Consider the following 21,073-nt stretch of genomic DNA (forward strand, 5'->3'; position numbering starts at 1 on the left):
CTCGTCTCGCGGGTGCGGGCGTCCCAGCAGATCACAGCTCGGCAGATGTTGAGATTGTTGGGCCACATGGCCTCCACAGTTCATGTGACTCCCATGGCCCGCCTTCACATGAGATCTGCTCAATGGACCCTAGCTTCCCAGTGGTATCAGGCCGCTGGGGGTCTAGAGGACGTGATCCACCTGTCCACGAGTTTTCTCGAATCCCTGTATTGGTGGACGATTTGGCCCAATTTGACTCTGGGACGTTCCTTCCAAATTCCTCAGCCACAAAAAGTGCTGACCAAGGATGCGTCCCTCCTGGGATGGGGAGCTCATGTCGATGGGCTTCACACCCAAGGAAGCTGGTCCCTCCAGGAACGCGATCTACAGATCAATCTTCTGGAGTTGCGAGCGATCTGGAACGCTCTGAAGGCTTTCAGAGATCGGCTGTCCCACCAAATTATCCAAATTCAGACAGACAACCAGGTTGCCATGTATTATGTCAACAAGCAGGGGGGCACCGGATCTCGCCCCCTGTGTCAGGAAGCCGTCAGCATGTGGCTCTGGGCTCGCCGTCACGGCATGGTGCTCCAAGCCACATATCTGGCAGGCGTAAACAACAGTCTGGCCGACAGGTTGAGCAGGATTATGCAACCTCACGAGTGGTCGCTCAACTCCCGAGTGGTGCGCCAGATCTTCCAAGCGTGGGGCACCCCCTTGGTGGATCTCTTCGCATCTCGAGCCAACCACAAAGTCCCTCAGTTCTGTTCCAGGCTTCAGGCCCATGGCAGACTGGCATCGGATGCCTTCCTCCTGGATTGGGGGGAGGGCCTGCTGTATGCTTATCCTCCCATTCCTCTGGTGGGAAAGACTTTGTTGAAACTCAAGCAAGACCGAGGCACCATGATTCTGATTGCTCCCTTTTGGCCGCGTCAGATCTGGTTCCCTCTTCTTCTGGAGTTATCCTCCGAAGAACCGTGGAGATTGGAGTGTTTTCCGACCCTCATCACGCAGGACGAAGGGGCTCTTCTGCATCCCAGCCTCCGGTCCCTGGCTCTCACGGCCTGGATGTTGAGAGCGTAGACTTTGCCTCTTTGGGTCTGTCAGAGGGTGTCTCCCGCATCTTGCTTGCTTCCAGGAAAGATTCCACTAAGAGGAGTTACTTCTTCCTATGGAGGAGGTTTGCCGTCTGGTGTGACAGCAAGGCCTTAGATCCTCGCTCTTGTCCTACACAGACCCTGCTTGAATACCTTCTGCACTTGTCTGAGTCTGGTCTCAAGACCAACTCCGTAAGGGTTCACCTTAGTGCAATCAGTGCATACCATTACCATGTGGAAGGTAAGCCGATCTCGGGACAGCCTTTAGTTGTTCGCTTCATGAGAGGTTTGCTTTTGTCAAAGCCCCCTGTCAAGCCTCCTACAGTGTCATGGGATCTCAATGTCGTTCTCACCCAGCTGATGAAACCTCCTTTTGAGCCACTGAATTCCTGCCATCCGAAGTACTTGACCTGGAAGGTCATTTTCTTGGTGGCAGTTACTTCGGCTCGTAGAGTCAGTGAGCTTCAGGCCCTGGTAGCCCAGGCTCCTTACACCAAATTTCATCACAACAGAGTAGTCCTCCGCACTCACCCTAAGTTTCTGCCAAAGGTCGTGTCGGAGTTCCATCTGAACCAGTCAATTGTCTTGCCAACATTCTTTCCCCGTCCTCATTCCTGCCCTGCTGAACGTCAGCTGCACACATTGGAGAGAGCATTGGCCTTCTATCTGGAGCGGACACAGCCCAACAGACAGTCCGCCCAATTGTTTGTTTCTTTTGATCCCAATAGGAGGGGAGTGGCTGTAGGGAAACGCACCATATCCAATTGGCTAGCAGATTGCATTTCCTTCACTTACGCCCAGGCGGGGCTGGCTCTTGAGGGTCATGTCACGGCTCATAATGTTAGAGCCATGGCTGCGTCGGTAGCCCACTTGAAGTCAGCCTCCATTGAAGAAATTTGCAAAGCTGCGACGTGGTCATCTGTCCACACATTCACATCTCATTACTGCCTGCAGCAGGATACCCGACGCGACAGTCGGTTCGGGCAGTCAGTTCTTCAGAACCTGTTTGGGCTTTAGGATCCAACTCCACCCCCCGAGGGCCCTGTTTGTTCTGTTCCAGGCTGCACTCTCAGTTAGTTGGTAAATTTTTTAGGTCAATCTCAGTTATGTCCTCGCCGTTGCGAGGCCCAATTGACCATGGTTGTTGTTTTGAGTGAGCCTGGGGGCTAGGGATACCCCATCAGTGAGAACAAGCAGCCTGCTTGTCCTCGGAGGAAAGCGAATGCTACATACCTGTAGAAGGTATTCTCCGAGGACAGCAGGCTGATTGTTCTCACAAACCCGCCCGCCTCCCCTTTGGAGTTGAGTCTTCCCTTGAAGTGTATTGTCTTGCTACATACTGGACTGGCCGGCTTGAGCCGGTTTCGGGCGGGAAGACGGCCGCGCATGCGCGGTGCGCATGGGCGCGCGAGGACTAGCAAAGGCTTTTGCTAGTAAACTTTCTGATGGAGGGGGCTGCCGAGGACGTCAACCCATCAGTGAGAACAATCAGCCTGCTGTCCTCGGAGAATACCTTCTACAGGTATGTAGCATTCGCTTTTCTTTAAAAGTATTTCCATTTAACTTCCTTGAGTATCCCCTAGTCTTTGTACTTTTGGAATGAGTAAAAAATCAATTTACTTCTACTCGTTCTACACCACTCAGGATTTTGTAGACCTCAATCATATCTCCTCTTATCCATCTCTTTTCCAAGCTGAAGAGCCCTAATCTCTTTAGCCTTTCCTCATACGAGAAGAGTTACATCCCCTTGTCTCTGGGATCAGTTGCATGAATCTTGCTACTATTTGGGATTCTAGAACAGAAAAGAGGCAAAATCACTCTACAAATAGTGGTATAAGAAAAATAGGAGTAGTAGGAACGTGGCTACCACAAAAATATTAAGTCCAATGTGCACAAAATCAGTATTTCTGAAACTCTAAACACATGTTCTAATACCCAACAAAATTATTTACTTAACACTAATTTTCCAATTTAGGCGATAGGGCATCAAATATTAATCATGTGATGAGTTATTGGATATCCTATAGTGCAAAGCTATTCCAAATTCAAGCTCTCAGAACTTCATCAATCATTTGTCCTAATAGCCTGATTCAAACTAATATTTAAAAAAATGCACACATCTAAAAGCTTCCAAATGTAATCAAAATGAATGGAAAGGTGACTGCTTAAGTTCAAGTGACCACACAGACCACAGCTCTGTGAAGGCATGCTTCAGAAATATTAATTTTGTGCATATTGGACTTATATTCTTGTGGTAGCCACGTTATTTCTACTATTTGGGATTCTGCCAAGTACTTGTGACCTGGATTGGCCACTGTTGGAAGCAAGATACTGGGCTAGATGGGCCATTGGTCTGACCCAGTATGGCTATTCTTTTGTTCTTTTTGGGACAACAAATATGGATTTTTCCAGACCTTTGTAGAACTACACAAGACAGCAGGAAGGCATTTCTGACAGTTGCTTAAGAAACAAAACCTTTAGGGATTCAGGTGCACTGTTTCTTTTTATACTTCACTTCAACAGTGAAGGAAATTGTAGAAAAAACAGTTCAGTGCTATAATGTCCTGAGAAACCATGGAGGTGGAACAGTGGCCATTGTCAGCTTTACTACTGAGAAACATGCAGAGAGCTTCTTGGAAACATAAAGAGAAGATTTGCACCATTTTGTTATATGCAATAAAAGATAAGTTAAACATTGTTTTCAAAGTTTTACTTTTGATCAATACAAGGAGGTTTTTATCACTATTGATGTTATATCTCTATAGGTCTAACAACTGAGGTCTTTTCCTCTTTTAATTAGAATCTGTTTTCAGGAACCAGTATGTCTTCTAGAATCCTTTTTTATAGTGAGATCCATGCTGTTTAATGTATGGTCATTATTTTTAGTGAGATTATGCTCCAACAGCATACAAAGTAAAGCAAATTTTCTATATATAGCTCACATAATGCCCTGTTCATTTCTAAACAGACACGGAAGTTGGATGTATATTTTGAATATGAAGAAAAGCTGATGAGCAAGTCAACACTAGACAAATCAATCCTGGACATGATTTCAGATCCAGATGGTGAGTATATAGAACAGGAACTGACTGTACAATTCCTTGTATAAAAACTATTGGGTTATTTCACTGTTGTGCTTACATTTATTTATTTATTAGGATTTATTTGAAATAATTCACTCAAATCCATGTACAGCCGGAATAGTAAGCAATAGACAATTACAGCAGTAAAAATATTCAAACAACAATACAAAGTATGGCAAAGTATTCTATATTACAATGTCAACACAATGTGCAATAAAACATTTTAATTAGCAACATAGGGTGTAAGCAAAGATGGAGCATATAGATTGTTAAGATAGAGTAACAGGAGTAAGAAAATAAGATATAATTTAAAGAAAGTTACAAATGAGGTCAGAAAGGTGCTTGAATATTATCTTAGCTAGAGTAGGCGTGGATAAATTCAAGAAGTCGAAATACGAAAGAGCAACTCCATTGCTTAAAACACTACACTGGCTACCAATCAAAGCAAGAGCATTCTTCAAAATGAGTACGCTCATTTACAAAATACTATTTGGAATGGCTCCTGAATATATGCTTGATATGATTAAACTATCACCGAGATATGCAAGCCCAGAACAGAGGATACCTACTTCTTCTCCTATCCAACTACAAAAACATAACCTACAAAACCATCTACACAGCTGGTTTTAGCCACCTGGCTTCCAAATGGTGGAACTCAATACCAAAAACCATACAAAGCATCACTAACTATCTTTAATTCAGGAAAGAAATAAAAACCTACCTCTTCAAAAAATTCTATAGCTAACAACATAAGCGAGCGACATCTCACCTCTAAAAATCCTTACCTCATCAAAACTTGTCAGACAATCACATAAAACATCCCACCTCCATCAACATCCTCGGATAATAACATAAAATAACGTCCTACCTCTATCAATGTTCTACTTCTACAGATCTACCTCAATAAACCTCTTCAGATAAATATATAAATTACAGTCCTACCTTTCAGAACTACCCTTGAACATTCTATAGCTATCTACATAACGATCTTTGTCATAATGATAAAAAGATATTTGCAACTCCCATGTAAATTGTAAGCCACTTGAAACCGAAACTTGTTTTTGGATAACAGTGGGATACAAGAATGCATAAATAAAAATACATATATCCTGCTTTAGTTTGTGCAGCTAGGGGCATTCCTTGTGTGTGTGAGACTAGCAAGATAGTTACTTCTTCCATTAAAGGCCTGGTTGAAGAGCCAAGCTTCCACCTTCTTCCTGAAGTAGAGGTAGTCTTGTGTTAAGCAAAGCCTTTCAGGGAGTACATTCCAGAATGTGGGGGCTACTCTGGCGAAGGCTCATTTGCACATCGTGTGATGTCCTTTGGAGAGGGTGTGATTAGGGATACTCCTTGAGAGAACCTTAGTGACCTTGGAAGAGTGTAGAGGGAGATCCTGTTCTTTAAGTACTCTGGGGCATTTCCTTTAAGGGCCTTGAAGATCAAACATAGAGTTTTAAATTTGGCCCTGTGTTTTACTGGTAGCCAGTGAAGTATTTGCAAAAATGATGTGATGTGGTCATGTTGCTTACAACCTTCTGTTAGTCTTGCTTGCATTCTGAATCAATTGGAGTTGTTGTAGAGTGCATTACAGTAATCTAGTCTTGATATTAATATGGCATGCACAACTGAGACAAGACTCGCCTTCTCAATGTAAAGAGACAGGCAGCATCGTTGTTGCAAATGATAGAAGGTGCTCTTGAAGGTTGCTTGGATTTGAGGGATCAGAGTAAGTGTTGAATCTAGTTGTATTCCAAGATTCCTGACTTGTGATTTGAGGGGAAGTTTATATTTCCTAAAAGAGATTTTGATGTCAGGTATGTGCCCACTTGTGTTAGGGACCCATAGAAGCTCAGTTTTACTTGGGTTCAGGCAAAGTTTGTTGTTTTTAGCCCATTCTTGAATTGATGTTAGAAATGTCAGTTTATACAGGGCTGTGGGTATGTCAGGTTCAATGGGTATGAGTAGCTGTATGTCATCTGCATAGATGTAGAACTGAGTGTCCATCAACCAAATCAGCTTGGCTAGTGGCTTGAGGTAGATATTGAACAGAATAGGTAATAGTATTGATCCTTTTGGTACCCCACAGGTCAGTGCCCATAGTGGCAATGAGTTGCTGTTGAACAGTGTGGTGTCTTGCCTATCTGATAGATAGTATCTGAACCAGGCAAGTACTATTCCATTGATACCTGTTTTTGCCAGTTGTTCTAACATGACACCATGTATCAAAAGCTGCAGAGAAATCTAGCAGTACTAACACTGATGCAAGTCCGCTTTCTCGGTTTCTGTGAAGATCATCTAGTAGGGTTACAAGGACTGTTTCTGTTCCATAACCAGGTCTGTATCCAGATTGGCATGGAGCTAGCTAGTTTCTCTCTTCTAGCCAGTGTACTTGAATATAATACACCTTGAGCTTCTACTAAAAAGGTGTGAGCAAATCCAAATAAATAACCAGTCATCAAGTTGATTACAGACTGTTCTATAAGTTTTCCTAGAAAAGGAATGTTAGATACTAGCTGATAACTTTCAAGTTTGTCCTGGGCAAGGTTGTTCTTCTTTAGCAAAGGACACACCACTCCCCTATTTAATGCTGTTGGTAGTTGCCCATTAGAAAGAGAGGAGTTCACAATTTTTGTGGCGCCTTCTATGAGGCCCTTGCTGTACTATCTTTGATGGGCAGAGGTCAAGGAAGCAAGTAGTTGGTCGAAGGTACCTTAGGACTTTGCCAAGCCCTGCACTGTTATTGGGTTAAAAGAGTCCCATGTGTTTGTGGCAGGAGGGGGTGAGTTTGTGCGCTACTGGTTAGCTGATTAGAGACAGGGTTGGACTCCCTATAAATTCTAGCGGAGACTTTTAATTTTGTTGGCAAAGTATGTAGCAAAATCACTGCAGTTCAATTTTGAATGGGGAGGCTGGTTCTGTTGTGAGGATTGCAGTAGGCTGTTTACCATGCTGAACAAGTGCTTGGTTGAATTAGCAGTCTATTCAATGCATTGAAAGAAATATTGTTTTTTTTATTGCTGTTAAGGCTTGGCAGTACTTTGTCGTGTGATTCCTACAGTATTATACTGTTTTGGGATCTTGCCAGGTACATGTGACCTGGATTTGCCACTGTTGGATACAGGTTGCTGGGCTTGATGGATCTTTGGTCTGTCCCAGTATGGCAATACTTATGTACTTATAAGCAGTATGGGGTGTTTTGTACTTTTTTGGAATCTTGCCAGGTATTTGTGACCTGGATTGGCCAGTGTTGGAAACAGGATGCTGGTCTGTCCCAGTATGGCAATTCTTATGTACTTATGTACCATTTAGCCTGTCCTCATCCAGACAAGATTTACGCCATCTCCTTTCCAGTTTCCATTGTTTGCACTTAAGGGTCCGAAGTTCTAGAGAAAACCAAGATGAGCATTTGTGAGTGGGGGCATAAGTACATGCCATACTGGGACAGACCGAAGGTCCATCAAGTCCAGCATCCTGTTTCCAACAGTGGCAAATCCAGGTCACATGTACCTGACAATATCCCAAAACAGTATAATACATTTTATGATGCTTATAAGCAATGGATTTTCCCCAAGTCCATTTTAATAATGGTCTACGGACTTTTCCTTTAGGAAGCCATCCAAACCTTTTTTAAACTCCACTAAGCTAATCGCTTTTGCTACATTCTCTGGCAACAAATTTCAGGGTTTAATTACACGTTGAGTGAAGAAATATTTTCTCTGATTCGTTTTAAATTTAGTAATTTGTAGCTTCGTTGTGTGCCCCCTAGTCCTAGTATTTTTTGAGAGAGTAAACAAGCGATTCACGTCTACCCGTTCCACTCTACTCAGTATTTTATAAACCTCTATCATATCTCCCCTCAGCCGTCTTCTCTCCATGCTGAAGAGCCCTAACTGCTTTAGCCTTTCCTCATAGAGAAGTCATCCCATCCACTTTATCATTTTCTTCGCCTTTCTCTGCACCTTTTCTAATTCCACTATATCTTTTTTGAGATGCGGTGACCAAAATTGAACACAATATTCAAGGTGCAGTCACACCATGGAGCGATACAACGGCATTATAACATCCTCATTTTTGTTTTCCATTCCTTTCCAAATTACACCTAACATTCTGTTTGGTTTCTTAGCCACCATTGCACACTGAGCAGACGGTTTCAACGTATCATCAATGATGACGCCTAGATCCCTTTTCTGGTCGGTGACTCCTAACGTGGAACCTTGCATTATGTAACTATAATTCAGGTTCCTCTTTCCCACATGCATCGCTGCCCTTGCTCACATTAAACGTCATCTGCTATTTAGATTTCCAGTCTCCCAGTTTCGTAAGGTCGTCTTGCAATTTTTCACAATCCACTTGTGATTTAACAACTTTGTGTCTTCAGCAAATTTAATTATCTCACTAGTTACTCCCATCTGTAGATCATTTATAAATATGTTAAAAAGCAGTGATCCCAGCACAGACCCCTGAGGAACCCTGCTATCTACCCTTCTCCATTGAGAATACTGACCATTTAACCCTACTCTCTGTTTTCTATCTTTTGACCAGTTTTTAATCCACAGTAGGACACTGCCTCCTATCCCATGACTCTCCAATTTCCACTGGAGTCTTTCATGAGGTACTTTATCAAATGCCTTTTGAAAATCCACATACATATATAGACTGGCTCACCTTTATCCACATGTTTGTTTACCACGTCAAAGAAATGTAATGGATTGGTGAGGCAAGTTTTCCTTTCACTAAATCCATGTTGGCTTTGTCTTATTAATCCATGCTTTTATAATTTTGCCCACCACTGACGTCAGACTCACCAGTCTATAATTTTCAGAATCTCCTCTGGAACCTTTTTTTAGAGGTGCCATTTTCTCTAAGGTCGTAGCTAAGTGTGTATTCCAAATATCAGCCTTTTCTGACACTGTAGTTGTCTTTTCATCCATATGTGCATAGTCCAAGACTCTAGGAAATTCTTAGCAGTCATTTTTTTCTTGTCTCTGATCTCCTTCAAAAACTCTGTGAGGTGTCATTTGTTTCAGATGGTTATGTAGGGGAAACATAATTAGAAAATGGTCTGTCCATGATAAGTGTGTTATTTCAATACTGCTATCCCAGTATTCTGGGGTATTAACCTCTTTGTAGAATACCAAGTCTACTATGTGACCATTTTCATGGGTTGGAGAATTGATCACCTGTGAATCCTAGTGCTGTCATCGTGTCCAGGAAGACAGCTGTGGTGGTAACTGGTAATTCAGGGTCATTTGTTTAATCATATCAAGGAGTCTTGCACTGATAATGTGTTCAGTATACCATGAGTAGCTAGATTGGTTTCTTCCCTTCTTTCTGGATTAAAAAGGATTCTGATTCATTTAACTGGGGAATGGCAATTCAGCACTGTTTGATTGTATCCCGAATCAGGACAGCTACCCCTCCTCTCCGTCTTCCTGGTCTTGGTTGATGTTAGATGTTGAAACCTGTTGGGCATAGTTCAGCCTGTAGTAAATCCTTGCTTTCATCTAGCTATGTTTCACTTATTTATAAAATGTCAAGATGCTGTTCACGGGTGATCACATGAATCACTGAGGATTTCTTTGCAGCTCATCTGGCATTCACCAGTCCTATAGTTCCCAAGGGTGGTCTGGCAGTAGCTTTGATGATATGGCAGTGAGATGATCTTTTAAGTACTGTTGTGTTTGACCTCTTCTCTTTGGTTGGTGAAGATTATAGTTTCCTCTCCCATACATCACTGTAGCCCTGATGCTTAGAAGAAAATGTGGACACTAGAGGCTGAACTAGCACAGGGTTGTAGCGCAGGGAACAGCAAGTTCACCAAAGGATAGCACAAATAGCGTTAAAATTGGGTCATTTTTTATTCCCTGCAATGCTCAAAGAACAGTGCCCTGAAGAATGGTGCCCTGAAGAATGGTGCCCTTATCACAGAAAACCTAATATCTGCTTTATATCACTGTCATGTTTTATCATTATCATGTTACCCAAGATCCTCCTATAACACTAAATATCTATCTTCTAATATATTTCCACCATTCATGATGTACTGTAAGCCACATTGAGCCTGCAAAGAGGTGGGAAAATGTGTGATACAAAAGCAATAAATAAATAAATAAATGTCAGCTCTGAGCTGGCATTAGGGTTTTTGAACAAAGCTCTGCAATGATCTGCTTTGCTGAAATATGATGGAGTCACTTATTCCATTAAACACGTGTCTGGCTTTCAGAATTTACATACTAAATATTCATGAGGCATAGTTTAGATCCAAGTACATAATTTAAATTCTTAACTAGCCAGAAACGCAGATCTTGGCTACACGTGAAGACTGGAGTTTGCCTTCACTGTTGTAGAGTATCTTGCATTATATTCCTGCTAAAATTGAAATTCGTGAGATACCAGTAAATGTGAGACTGCAGTTGTCTTCCAAAACGTGTTAAGTCAAGACCTTTTTTTTATACATAGAAGGTTCACAAAATTAGTTTCTTCAACTGTGTACTAGTTTGAAGTACTCTTCCTGGCTGGCAACTGACTTGGAAAGCATGTCACATCTCAGCTGCTTAAATCATGCTGTCTTTGCAGACCCTGTTGTGGCCATTGTAAACCAGTGGAAAGTTTTATCATGCATTTCAGCTTTCCCCTGCCATGTAAGGTTTTTCATCACTTCTTTTTATCTATAGTTATGAAAGTATGCATTGAGTAAAAGGTATTTCCTTAGCATCCCTCCGGCCCGGCCCAGGATTGGACTGATGGGTTATGCACGCCTACCAGCAGGTTGGAGACTGAGAAAAAAAACTCTGACTCTAGCGAGCCAATAGGAGCCCTGGTCATGTGACCCTAGCCTCAGTATTTTCTCAGTCTCCCAGCAGGTAGGAGTGAGCCCATTAGTCTCTCTTTGTTGTCTTTCAGCTTTTTCTTTATTGTTGGCTTTATTCTGCTTCTATTCTGTGCCACAGGAATTCTTTGAGGCTTGTTAGGTTTTGTTTTCATCTTGGTTGGCTTTCAGCCTCAGGGGTGCAAACTCGGGTGTCCCAGGTCCCTCCCCCCTTTTCCTCCCCACCTCCCTTATTATTTAATTCAATTTCTAAGGGAAGGGTTGCCCTTTGAATAGCAAAGGGATTTTACCTTTGGGAGAGACAGCCAGATGTGAAAAGAATTTAAATTTGCTGTAATGCCACAGACCTCTTGAGTCCCCATTGATTAAACCAGCCGGCAGCTCTGTGACTGTCAAGTGTGTGTGGTGTGGCTGGTTAGTGTTGCCATCAGCAGGGGAACATAAAGAGTTCAGTTCTTATTACCTGGTCTGGCTCCCATCACTATTTGTTTTCGGGGGTGATTTCTGTTTTATTTTAGCACTATTTAAAAAAAAAAAAAAAAGAAGAAGTTTCGGCGCAAATTGGGTACGCACGCGCGTGCACGCGCGCGTCAGCGATGTCGGAAAAACTTAAGCGCTGCTCCGTTTGTCAGCGTCGGGGTGTTTCATCTTCAGGCGCTTGTAAGTACTGTACAGCGCTAGTGGGAGCTTCGGATCTGGTTTTGCCTGCAGCGGTTCAGTCAGCTGGTTCGGTTTCTTCACCGGCGCGCTCCGATCCCATGGTTGCTGAGGGGTCAGGCGCACCCCCGGACTCCGGAACGGCGGTTTTGGCGCGAACGGCGGCCATTTTGAATTTGTCCTCCCTATCTCTGTCGCAGCCTGCAGGCCTTTCTGTACCTACTTCGGAGGTTTTTTCTTCAGGAGCACTGATGCAGGCTGGGCCTACTCAGGCAGGGGGTTTTCCTCCTGAGTTTGTGCTCTAGATGTATCAGGCTTTTTTGCTGCAGAAGGGTGACTCTTCAGCTGAGCCAGGTCCTTTGAGTATGTCTGCTCCCCCTCCCCCTAAGAGATCTAGGGAGGGAGATTGGCGGGAGCATTTGGAGTCAGTTCATGATCAGGAAATGCCCTTCTTAGAAGAAGAGGAAGATCTGGCGGAACATATCTGGGAGGATTCTTCTTCTCCAGATCCTGAGGCTAGTTCTTTTGCTCAGGGAGAGGATCCTTCTGTAGCCAGAGTTTTCCATAAGGATGATTTGCAGGAGCTGATTTCTATGGTGTCTTCTACTTTGAACTTTGAAGATTTACAGCCAGCTTCGGAAGTCCTTAAGGTCGATTTCTTGGTTAAAGGCTCTAGGTCTGCTTCCAAGACTTTTCCTATGCACCAGGATATTTGGGATGTTATTAAAGCGCAATGGGAGTCCCCAGATGCGGCTTTTCGGCAGACCAGATCTATGTCTCGTCTCTATCCGGTTCCTGAAGCGGATAAGTCTTTGCTTAATGTGCCGGTCGTGGATGCCGTGGTGTCGGCGGTGACTAAGCGTAATACGGTCCCCGTAGATGGTGGAACAGTTCTTCGTGATGTTCAGGACAGATGTCTGGATTCTCTGCTCAAGAATAGTTTTGATGTTTCTTCCTTGGGAATGCAGGCTGCCATTTGTGGTTCCTTAGTGGCTAGGGCCTGTTTTTAGGTGGGCAGAGAGAGTTCTGGACAGGACTTCGGATGATCTTCAAGCTATTGATCTAGAGGTGGCTAGGATTGAAACGGGGGCAGCGTTTCTGGCTGATGCCTTGTATGATTTGTTGCGAGCATCTTCTAAGTCTTTGGCTTTGGGAGTCGCTGCTCGCCGATCGCTGTGGTTGAATGGTTGGTTGGCGGATACGGCCTCCAAATCCAAGTTGAGCAAGTTTCCATTTAAAGGTTCCTTTCTGTTTGGGGAAGAGTTGGATAAGTTGGTTAATTCCTTAGGAGATGCTAAAGTTCCTCGTTTGCCGCAAGATAGACCTCGCCTGTCCGATCGAGGTTCCTTCTCTGGTAGAGGTTCAGGTAGAGGTTACCGGAGGTTTCAGGCTGGTCGGGGTTTTCAACCTCACAAATCTCGGTTTTACAATAGGACTCAGTCCTTTCGGGGTGCTCGCAGAGGAGCGAGTTTCTCCACTCCAGGTTTTAGATCCCAGACCCATCCTTCCCAATGAAGGGGCGGGGGCCTCTCCTCTGGTGCCTGTCGGAGCTCGTCTTTCTCAGTTCTATCAGAGGTGGCCCCACATAACTTCAGATCAGTGGGTCTTGGAAGTTATTCAAGACGGTTATGCCTTAGAGTTCGCAAGGCCTATTGCAGACGCCTTTCTGGAGTCTCCCTGTCGCTCTCCTCTCAAGGCGAGGGCAGTTCGGGATACTCTACAGAGGCTGGTAGATCTTCAAGCTATCTGTCCAGTCCCTCCTTCCGAGTACAGGCAAGGCCGGTATTCCATTTATTTTGTAGTTCCCAAGAAGGAAGACTCTTTTCGTCCTATTTTGGACCTCAAGCCTGTCAATCGCGCTCTCAGAGTCACAAGTTTTCGTATGGAGACCCTGCGATCAGTCATAGTCGCAGTGCGCCAGGGAGAGTATTTGACAGCCTTGGATCTCACAGAGGCTTATTTGCATATTCCCATTTGTCCGGCTCACCACAAGTTCTTGCGCTTTCCAATTCTAGGTCGGCATTACCAGTTTCGCGCTCTGCCCTTCGGTCTTGCGACGGCTCCCCACACTTTCACCAAAGTTATGGTCGTGGTGGCTGCGGCCCTCAGGAAAGAAGGGATTCTTGTTCATCCATATCTGGACGACTGGTTAATCAGAGCAAAGTCTTATCAAGAGAGTTGTCGAGTCACAGAATGAGTGATGCAGTTCTTGCAGTCTCTAGGTTGGGTAGTAAATGTGACCAAGAGTCAGCTGGTTCCTTCTCAATCTCTGGAGTATTTAGGCGTCACGTTTGACACGACACGAGGCCGGGTCTTTCTACCACAGACCAGGATTCTAAAACTCCAGTCTCAGATTTGGGCCTTTCTTCAACAGCAGCGTCCGTGTGCTCGAGATTATCTTCAGATTCTCGGATCCATGGCAGCCACCATAGAAGTAGTACCCTGGGCCAGACTCCATATGAGGCCTCTTCAGTGGTCTCTTCTATCTCGTTGGTCCGCTCAGAGGGACTCACTATGGAGGCGTCTGCCTCTCCGCAACAGAGAGTGCAGCTTGCTGTTTTGGTGGCTGCGGATGAAGAATCTCACAGTAGGCATGCCTTTGGAATCTCCTCGCTGGATACCGTTAGCGACAGATGCCAGTCTCCGAGGCTGGGGAGCGCATTGCCTGGGGCAGTGGGCCCAGGGTCTTTGATCTCAAATGGAAGCAGTTCAATCAATCAATTTATTGGAGACCAGAGCGATCCGGTTAGCTCTGCAGCACTTCAGTGCTCTACTAATAGGCAAAGCGGTCAGAGTTCTTTCGGACAATGCCTCGGCAGTGGCCTATGTCAACCGTCAGGGGGGAACAAAATGTCGTCTCTTGTGTCGGGAGGCAGAGAGTCTCCTCGCCTGGGCGGAGATTCACCTGTCGGCCATTTCAGCATCGCTTGTGGCCGGAGTGGAAAACATTCAAGCCGACTTTCTCAGTCGCCACACTCTCGATCCCGGGGAATGGTCTCTCAACGATCAAGCATTTCGGTTGATAGTGGAGCGCTGGGGCACTCCAGTTCTAGATCTGTTTGCCTCCAGTCTCAACTTGAAAGTCCCTCGATTCTTCAGTCGTCGAAAGGATGTAAGAGCGGCAGGGGTAGACGCTTTCTTGTAACAGTAGTCCTCCGATCTTCTTTACGCGTTCCCTCCATGGCCACTAATAGGCCGTTTCCTACAGATGATCGAGGATCACGGAAGACCGGTAATTTTGGTGGGACCGGATTGGCCGCGGCGTCCTTGGTACGCGGATCTACAGCATCTATTGGTGGCGCCTCCTCTTCGGCTACCAGTTCACAGGACTTTGCTGGTTCAAGGGCCAGTTCCAGATCCGGGTCGATTTTGTCTTACGGCTTGGCTCTTGAACGAGCCCATTTAGCTAAACAGGGGTTTTCAGGACCGGTGATTTCCACCATGCTTAAGTCTCGTCGGCGTTCCACTTCGCTAAACTATATTTGCACTTGGAGAATTTTTGAGGCCTGGTGTGCAGAGGCTGACATTCTTCCGTTTCGGGCATCTGTGCCTCAAATGTTGGATTTTCTACAGCGAGGGTTGGATAAAGGGCTGTCTCTTTCTTCTCTTAAGGTGCAAGCGGCAGCTCTTTCCTGTTTTAGAGGTCGGATTCGGGGTAAATTTTTCACCTGTCTTCCTGAGGTGGCCCGTTTTTTGAAGGGAGTCAGCCTTCTTCGTCCTCCAGTAAGATCAGTCTTTCCATCTTGGGATCTTTTTTTTTTTTTAAGTCATTTATTTATGCATTTTGCAAAATTATACAAAACCAGGTTTAAACTTTGCTTTTCTCCTAAATACAACATTCTAACAAGCATTCACAGTCTCATTTTCTGATTCTATAACCATAATAAGTCTTCTGGTATTTCACTTAATATCCCCCCTCCCCTTCCCAAATTCCCCCCCTCCCTCCCCTAACTGAATATGTGGCATTAGGATTCCACAGAGGTTGCCCTCCAGGTTGTGTAAGATTCCCAGGTCTTTTGGTACTTAGCCATACGTCCTGTCCTCATGGCTGTGAGTTTAGACATTAATTGAATGTACTCCAATTTTTCTAATACGGCTGACATGTCTGGCAATCTCGGCTTCCTCCATGCTGCTGCTAATACTAATTTGCCCGCCACAAATGTTTGTATGGCAAATTGATGCATATGCCGTGGTACCTTGGGTGGCCGAAGATGCAGCAAACAGTATTCCATTTTCTGTTGATATTGTATAGCAGTCACTGAGCTGATAAAGTCTATGATGCTTGCCCAGTATCTTTGTGCGTATACACATGACCACCAAACATGAGACATATCACCATCCTTCCCACATTCTCACCAACAGCTTGCCGAGCTCCATCTTGGGATCTTAATGTGGTTCTTTCGACTCTCACGAAACCACCTTTTGAGCCTTTGCAAGCATGTTCTTTGAAGGATCTGACGCTTAAGACAGTGTTTTTGGTGGCTATTGCGTCTGCTCGGAGAGTTTCAGAGTTGCAAGCTTTTTCATGTAGATCTCCATTTCTGCAGTTTTCCAAGGAGCGAGTGGTTATTCTTCCGGTTCCCTCCTTTTTGCCTAAGGTGGTGTCTCGTTTTCATCTGTCCCAGTCAGTTTTTCTTCCTGTTCTGGGATCGGCCTCAGGGATGCAGGAGCAGCGACAGCTACATACTCTGGATGTTAAAAGAGTGCTTAAACGGTATCTCGCAGTTACTGAGGATTTTCGGCGCACGGAAACCTTCTTTTTCTACTGTTGGCCGGTCACCGTAAGGGATTGGCGGCTTCTAAGCCCACATTGTCTAGGTGGATCAAAGAGATGATAGGGTCAGCCTACCTTTTGGCAGGTAAAGCTGTCCTGGACTCTGTTAAAGCTCATTCAACTAGAGGGCAAGCTGCGTCCTGGGCCGAGTGTTCATTGGTTCCACCAGCGGAGATTTGTAAGGCAGCGACTTGGTCCTCTCTCCATTCATTTTCTAAACATTACAGGCTTGATGTGCAGTGTCGGCAGGAGTCAATTTCTGCGCGCGAGTAATTTCAGCGGGTCTATTGGGATCCCTCCCGTAGGACTACTGCTTTGTTATGTCCCATCAGTCCAATCCTGGGCCGGTCTGGAGGGATGCTAAGGAAGGAGAAATTAGACCTTACCTGCTAATTTGCTTTCCTTTAATCCCTCCGGACCGGCCCAGGTCCCTCCCGTGTTCTATCTTTCTGTCTAATTTTCTATGTTCAATTGTTCCTTGCAGAGCTGTTTTGTTTGCAAGTTAAAAAAGAAAAAAAAAATGGATTTTCTATTTAGGCCATACCGCTGCTCTGGTTAGAGTACGTGGTGCGCCTCAATAGTTGGGCCATACCGATGCTCTGGTTAGGGTATTCGATGAGCCACTGTGATAAGGCCATACCGATTCTCTGGTTAGGGTTTTCGGTGAGCCATTGTGATAAGGCCATACCGCTGCTCTGGTTAGAGTACGTGGTGAGCCAGGATAATCTGGCCATACCGATGCTCTGGTTAGGGTACTCGAGCCATTATAATAAGGCCATACCGTTTTCTCTGGGAAGAGTTGTCGGTGAGCCTTTGTTAGAGCACGTCCTTACTAGTGCTCTCTGGCTGCTTGAATTCCTTGGGGCACAGAGTGTTTTTTCTTTCTGCTTTGTTATTCAAATACTGAGGCTAGGGTCACATGACCAGGGCTCCTATTGGCTCGCTAGAGTCAGAGTTTTTTTCTCAGTCTCCAACCTGCTGGTAGGCGTGCATAACCCATCAGTCCAATCCTGGGCCGGTCCGGAGGGATTAAAGGAAAGCAAATTAGCAGGTAAGGTCTAATTTCTCCTTCTTTACTCTTTGGGTAGAGAAAGATAATGTGACTGAGACCTGCTTACAGAAAAACAAAGTGGGAAGTGGACCAATGACTTCAGGGTGCTGAGACTCTGATGGTATATAAAGAAGTGAACTTTCCAAGTCAGTTGCCAGCCAGGAAGAGTACTTCAAACTGGTACCTTTGTGATAGAACAGAGAGAAAATTTTAATCACGTGTGTCGATGCTTACACCATTTTGTTTTCATTAGATTTTATTTTTGCAACATGTACTTTATCACTGTCCTTCCCAGCAAATCAGCTGTCTCCCAAACAAATGTTACTACCCTAGATGTTGATAGATGACCAGCTTCAAGGTAAACTTAAACTATGGTCAGAAAGATCTGCTTTCACTGAATGTGTAAAAGCTCCAACTATAGAAAGCAGAGAATCAGTTGAGAAATTGAGACTTTCCAACATATATTTTCTCAATATTTGTTTTTTCTGTTAATCCAGATTTTCTAAGAAATTAATAAACTGGAGATTTTTTGACTTGGACAAGTTTTCTATAGTCTCCAATTTTTCTGGAGCTATCTTTAACCAGTGCAGATTCAAGAGACTCAGATTTAGAATATTTTAATTCTAACAAATCCCATCTTTTTGCATGTTCTGCTAAAAGAACCTTACGCTCAGATACTGTTCCAGGTAGACTGGTTACTTGTTCTTCCAAAGTTTTAAAGTTTCCAGACAAAACTTTTCCCAAGTTGTCAATAGCAAACCAGAGCAATTCTAAAGTTATTACCGTATTTTTCAGACTATAAGATGCACTTTTTTCCCCAAAAATTTGGGAGGAAAATGGGGGGTGCGTCTTATAGTCCGAAGGTAGAGATTTGGCAGGCCGCCCGCCCTCCCTCCCTCCGAGTTCGGGATCGCCCTCCCCCTGGCCCTGTCACCACTTCTCCCCTTACTCACGCGATCTTCCCTGGTGGTCTAGTGATGTCAGGGCAGGAAAGAGCCCCCTCTTTTCTGCCCAGCGCGCTGCTCTCCATCCTCCTGTATGCAGCCTGACGGTCTCGGCCGCCGAGTATTGAAGTCTCGGTGGCCATTTTGAATCTCGCCGAGACCGTCAGGCAGCAATGCATACAGGAGGATGGAGAGCAGCGCGCTGGGCAGGAAAGAGGGGGCTCTTTCCTGCCCCGACGTCACTAGACCACCAGGGAAGATCGTGTGAATAAGGGGAGAGGTGGTGACAGGGCCGGGGAGGGGGGAGGAGGTAACCCTGAGGGCGATCCCGAACTTGGAGGGAGGGATTCGGACAAGACGCACCGGAGCACCTAGGTTTTAGAGGAGGGAAAAAGCAAATTTTTTTTCCTATTTCCCTCCTCTAAAACCTAGGTGCGTCTTATGGTCCGGTGCGTCTTATAGTCCGAAAAATACGGTAACTCTGTTCATCTGAAAGGCCTGAAGTAGTATGGGGAAGCACATTTTTCCTTAGCACAGGCAGCAGATGAATCCATCAACTGATGGGGGTTGTATCCGTCTACCAGCAGGTGGAGATAGATATCACTGACTTCAGTGAGTGGTATTGGACAACCAGCCCCTCTGTACGTTAGTATATCTCTATCTCCAGCAGGTGATGGACATATCCTTACCAGCTCCTGGATTCAGCTCCTTGGGACTCCTCCTGGGCTAGCCAGTTGAGTGTAGGGGCGTTTGGCTATTGTGCCATCCTTAGGGGCATACTTCCTCGGGGGTCCCTGCCTCAACCGGTTCGGGTCATTCTGGTGGCTCCAGATTGGCCTCTGCGGCCCTGGTATGCAGATCTGGTGCGCCTTCTAGTGGAGTCGCCCTTTCAGCTGCCAGTCCTAGCCGATCTTCATCAGGGTCCAGTAAACATGGAGGATCCCTCCCACTTTGGTCTTACGGCATGGCTATTGAGAGGTCACGTTTAAGGAAAAAGGGCTATTCTGATGTTATAGCTACTCTTTTGCAGGCTCGTAAGCGGTCTACTTCGACTGCCCGTGTTTGGCACATGTTTGTGGCCTGGTGAAACGCCCATGCGTGGTCTCCTTTTCTGGCTTCTGTGGCTCAGCTGTTGGCTTTTCTGCAAGACGGCTTACAGAAGGGTTTGGCCTATAACTCTCTTCGGGTTCAGGTAGCAGCCCTGTCGTGTTTTCGGGGACGAGTGTCAGGATCCCCTTTGGCAGCGCATCCAGATGTAGTTCGGTTTTTGCAGGGGGCGCTTCATCTTCGTCCTCCTTTACTGCGACCCTGTCCGTCTTGGAATCTTAATCTGGTTCTTAGGGCATTGCAGACTTCTCCTTTTGAGCCTTTACTTGAGGCTTCGGAAAAAGATCTCACCCTGAAGATGGTATTTTTGGTGGCTCTAGCTTCAGTGCATAGAATCTCTGAGATTCAAGCCCTTTCTTGTCGGGATCCTTTTTGCAGTTCTTGGAAGCGGGGGTCATGTTGCGAACTGTTCCTTCCTTTTTGTCGAAGGTCATCTCAACTTTTCATCTTAATCACACTCCTTTCCCAAGCATTATAGAGTGGACGTGGCAGCCAGATCTGATGCTTCCTTTGGTACAGCGGTCTTGATTAGAGGGGCGACAGAGTCCCTTTTTGCTGAAGGTCATCTCAACTTTTCATCTTAATCAGCCGCTTTTTCTTCCTTTCGGAAAGAGGATTTTCCTGGGACCTTTTCGGACTCTTCATCTTTTGGATGTACGCCGTGTCTTCCTCCGCTATTTGACGATGTTGAATGACTTCAGTCAGACAGACCACTTATTTGTGCTTCTTTCAGGTTCTCGTCGTGGTCAAGTTGTTTCTAAACCGACTATTGCGAGGTGGCTCAAAGAGGCTATTTCCTCGACGTATTTGTTGGCTGGTCGACCTTGCAAGAAATTTGTCGGGCGGCTACTTGGGCCTCCGTACACTCCTTTTCCAAGTATTATAGAGTGGACGTGGCAGCCAGATCTGATGCTTCCTTTGGTACGGCGGTCTTGATTAGAGGGGCAACGGTGTCCCTTCCTGTTTAGAGACTGCTTTGGTACATCCCACCAGTTGATGGATTCATTTGCTGCCTGCGCTAAGGAAGGTAAAATTATGTTCTTACCTGATAATTTTCTTTCCTTTAGCTGCAGCAGATGAATCCAGCATCCCTCCCTAGCTTACCGTCGCCTTTTTTTTTTCCTTGCAGTTTAATACATGAATATCAAGGATTGGACAGAGTTGTATTTACAATTTATAATACCAATGTTCTGTTGAAGTTTTCCTTCTGGTGAGGAAGGTTTTTCCTGTTCGTGTGGAGCTATTTTTGCTTTGTGATGAGACATATACTAACGTGCAGAGGGGTTGGTTGTCCAATACCACTCACTGAAGTCAGTGATCTCTATCTCCATCTGCTGATAGATGGAGACAACCCCCACCAGTTGATGGATTCATCTGCTGCAGCTAAAGGAAAGAAAATTATCAGGTAAGAACATAATTTTACCATGCTCACTTAATCCAGATACTGGGAGTTAAAGATAATTGAGGTCCCGGACTGGCCGATTCTACTGTCAAATGAGCTGTGTCTGGAAGAGTAAACCTCCAACAGCAACTTTGCCTCTGCATTCCTGCA

General features: G+C 45.1%; 1 protein-coding gene across 2 annotated transcripts in view; it reads left to right on the plus strand.

Annotated features, from left to right (window-relative positions):
- The window catches only part of SCFD1 (sec1 family domain containing 1), a 304,030-nt gene that overhangs the window by 137,279 nt on the left and 145,678 nt on the right, over positions 1–21,073 (plus strand). For both annotated transcript variants that reach the window (XM_030214680.1, XM_030214681.1), the window contains one exon: positions 4,045–4,141. In XM_030214680.1, coding sequence (XP_030070540.1) covers positions 4,045–4,141 — 97 coding nt within the window. The remainder of the gene's footprint in view (positions 1–4,044; positions 4,142–21,073) is intronic.

The sequence above is a fragment of the Microcaecilia unicolor genome, chromosome 9 (assembly GCF_901765095.1).
Source record: "Microcaecilia unicolor chromosome 9, aMicUni1.1, whole genome shotgun sequence".
Taxonomy (NCBI): domain Eukaryota; kingdom Metazoa; phylum Chordata; class Amphibia; order Gymnophiona; family Siphonopidae; genus Microcaecilia; species Microcaecilia unicolor.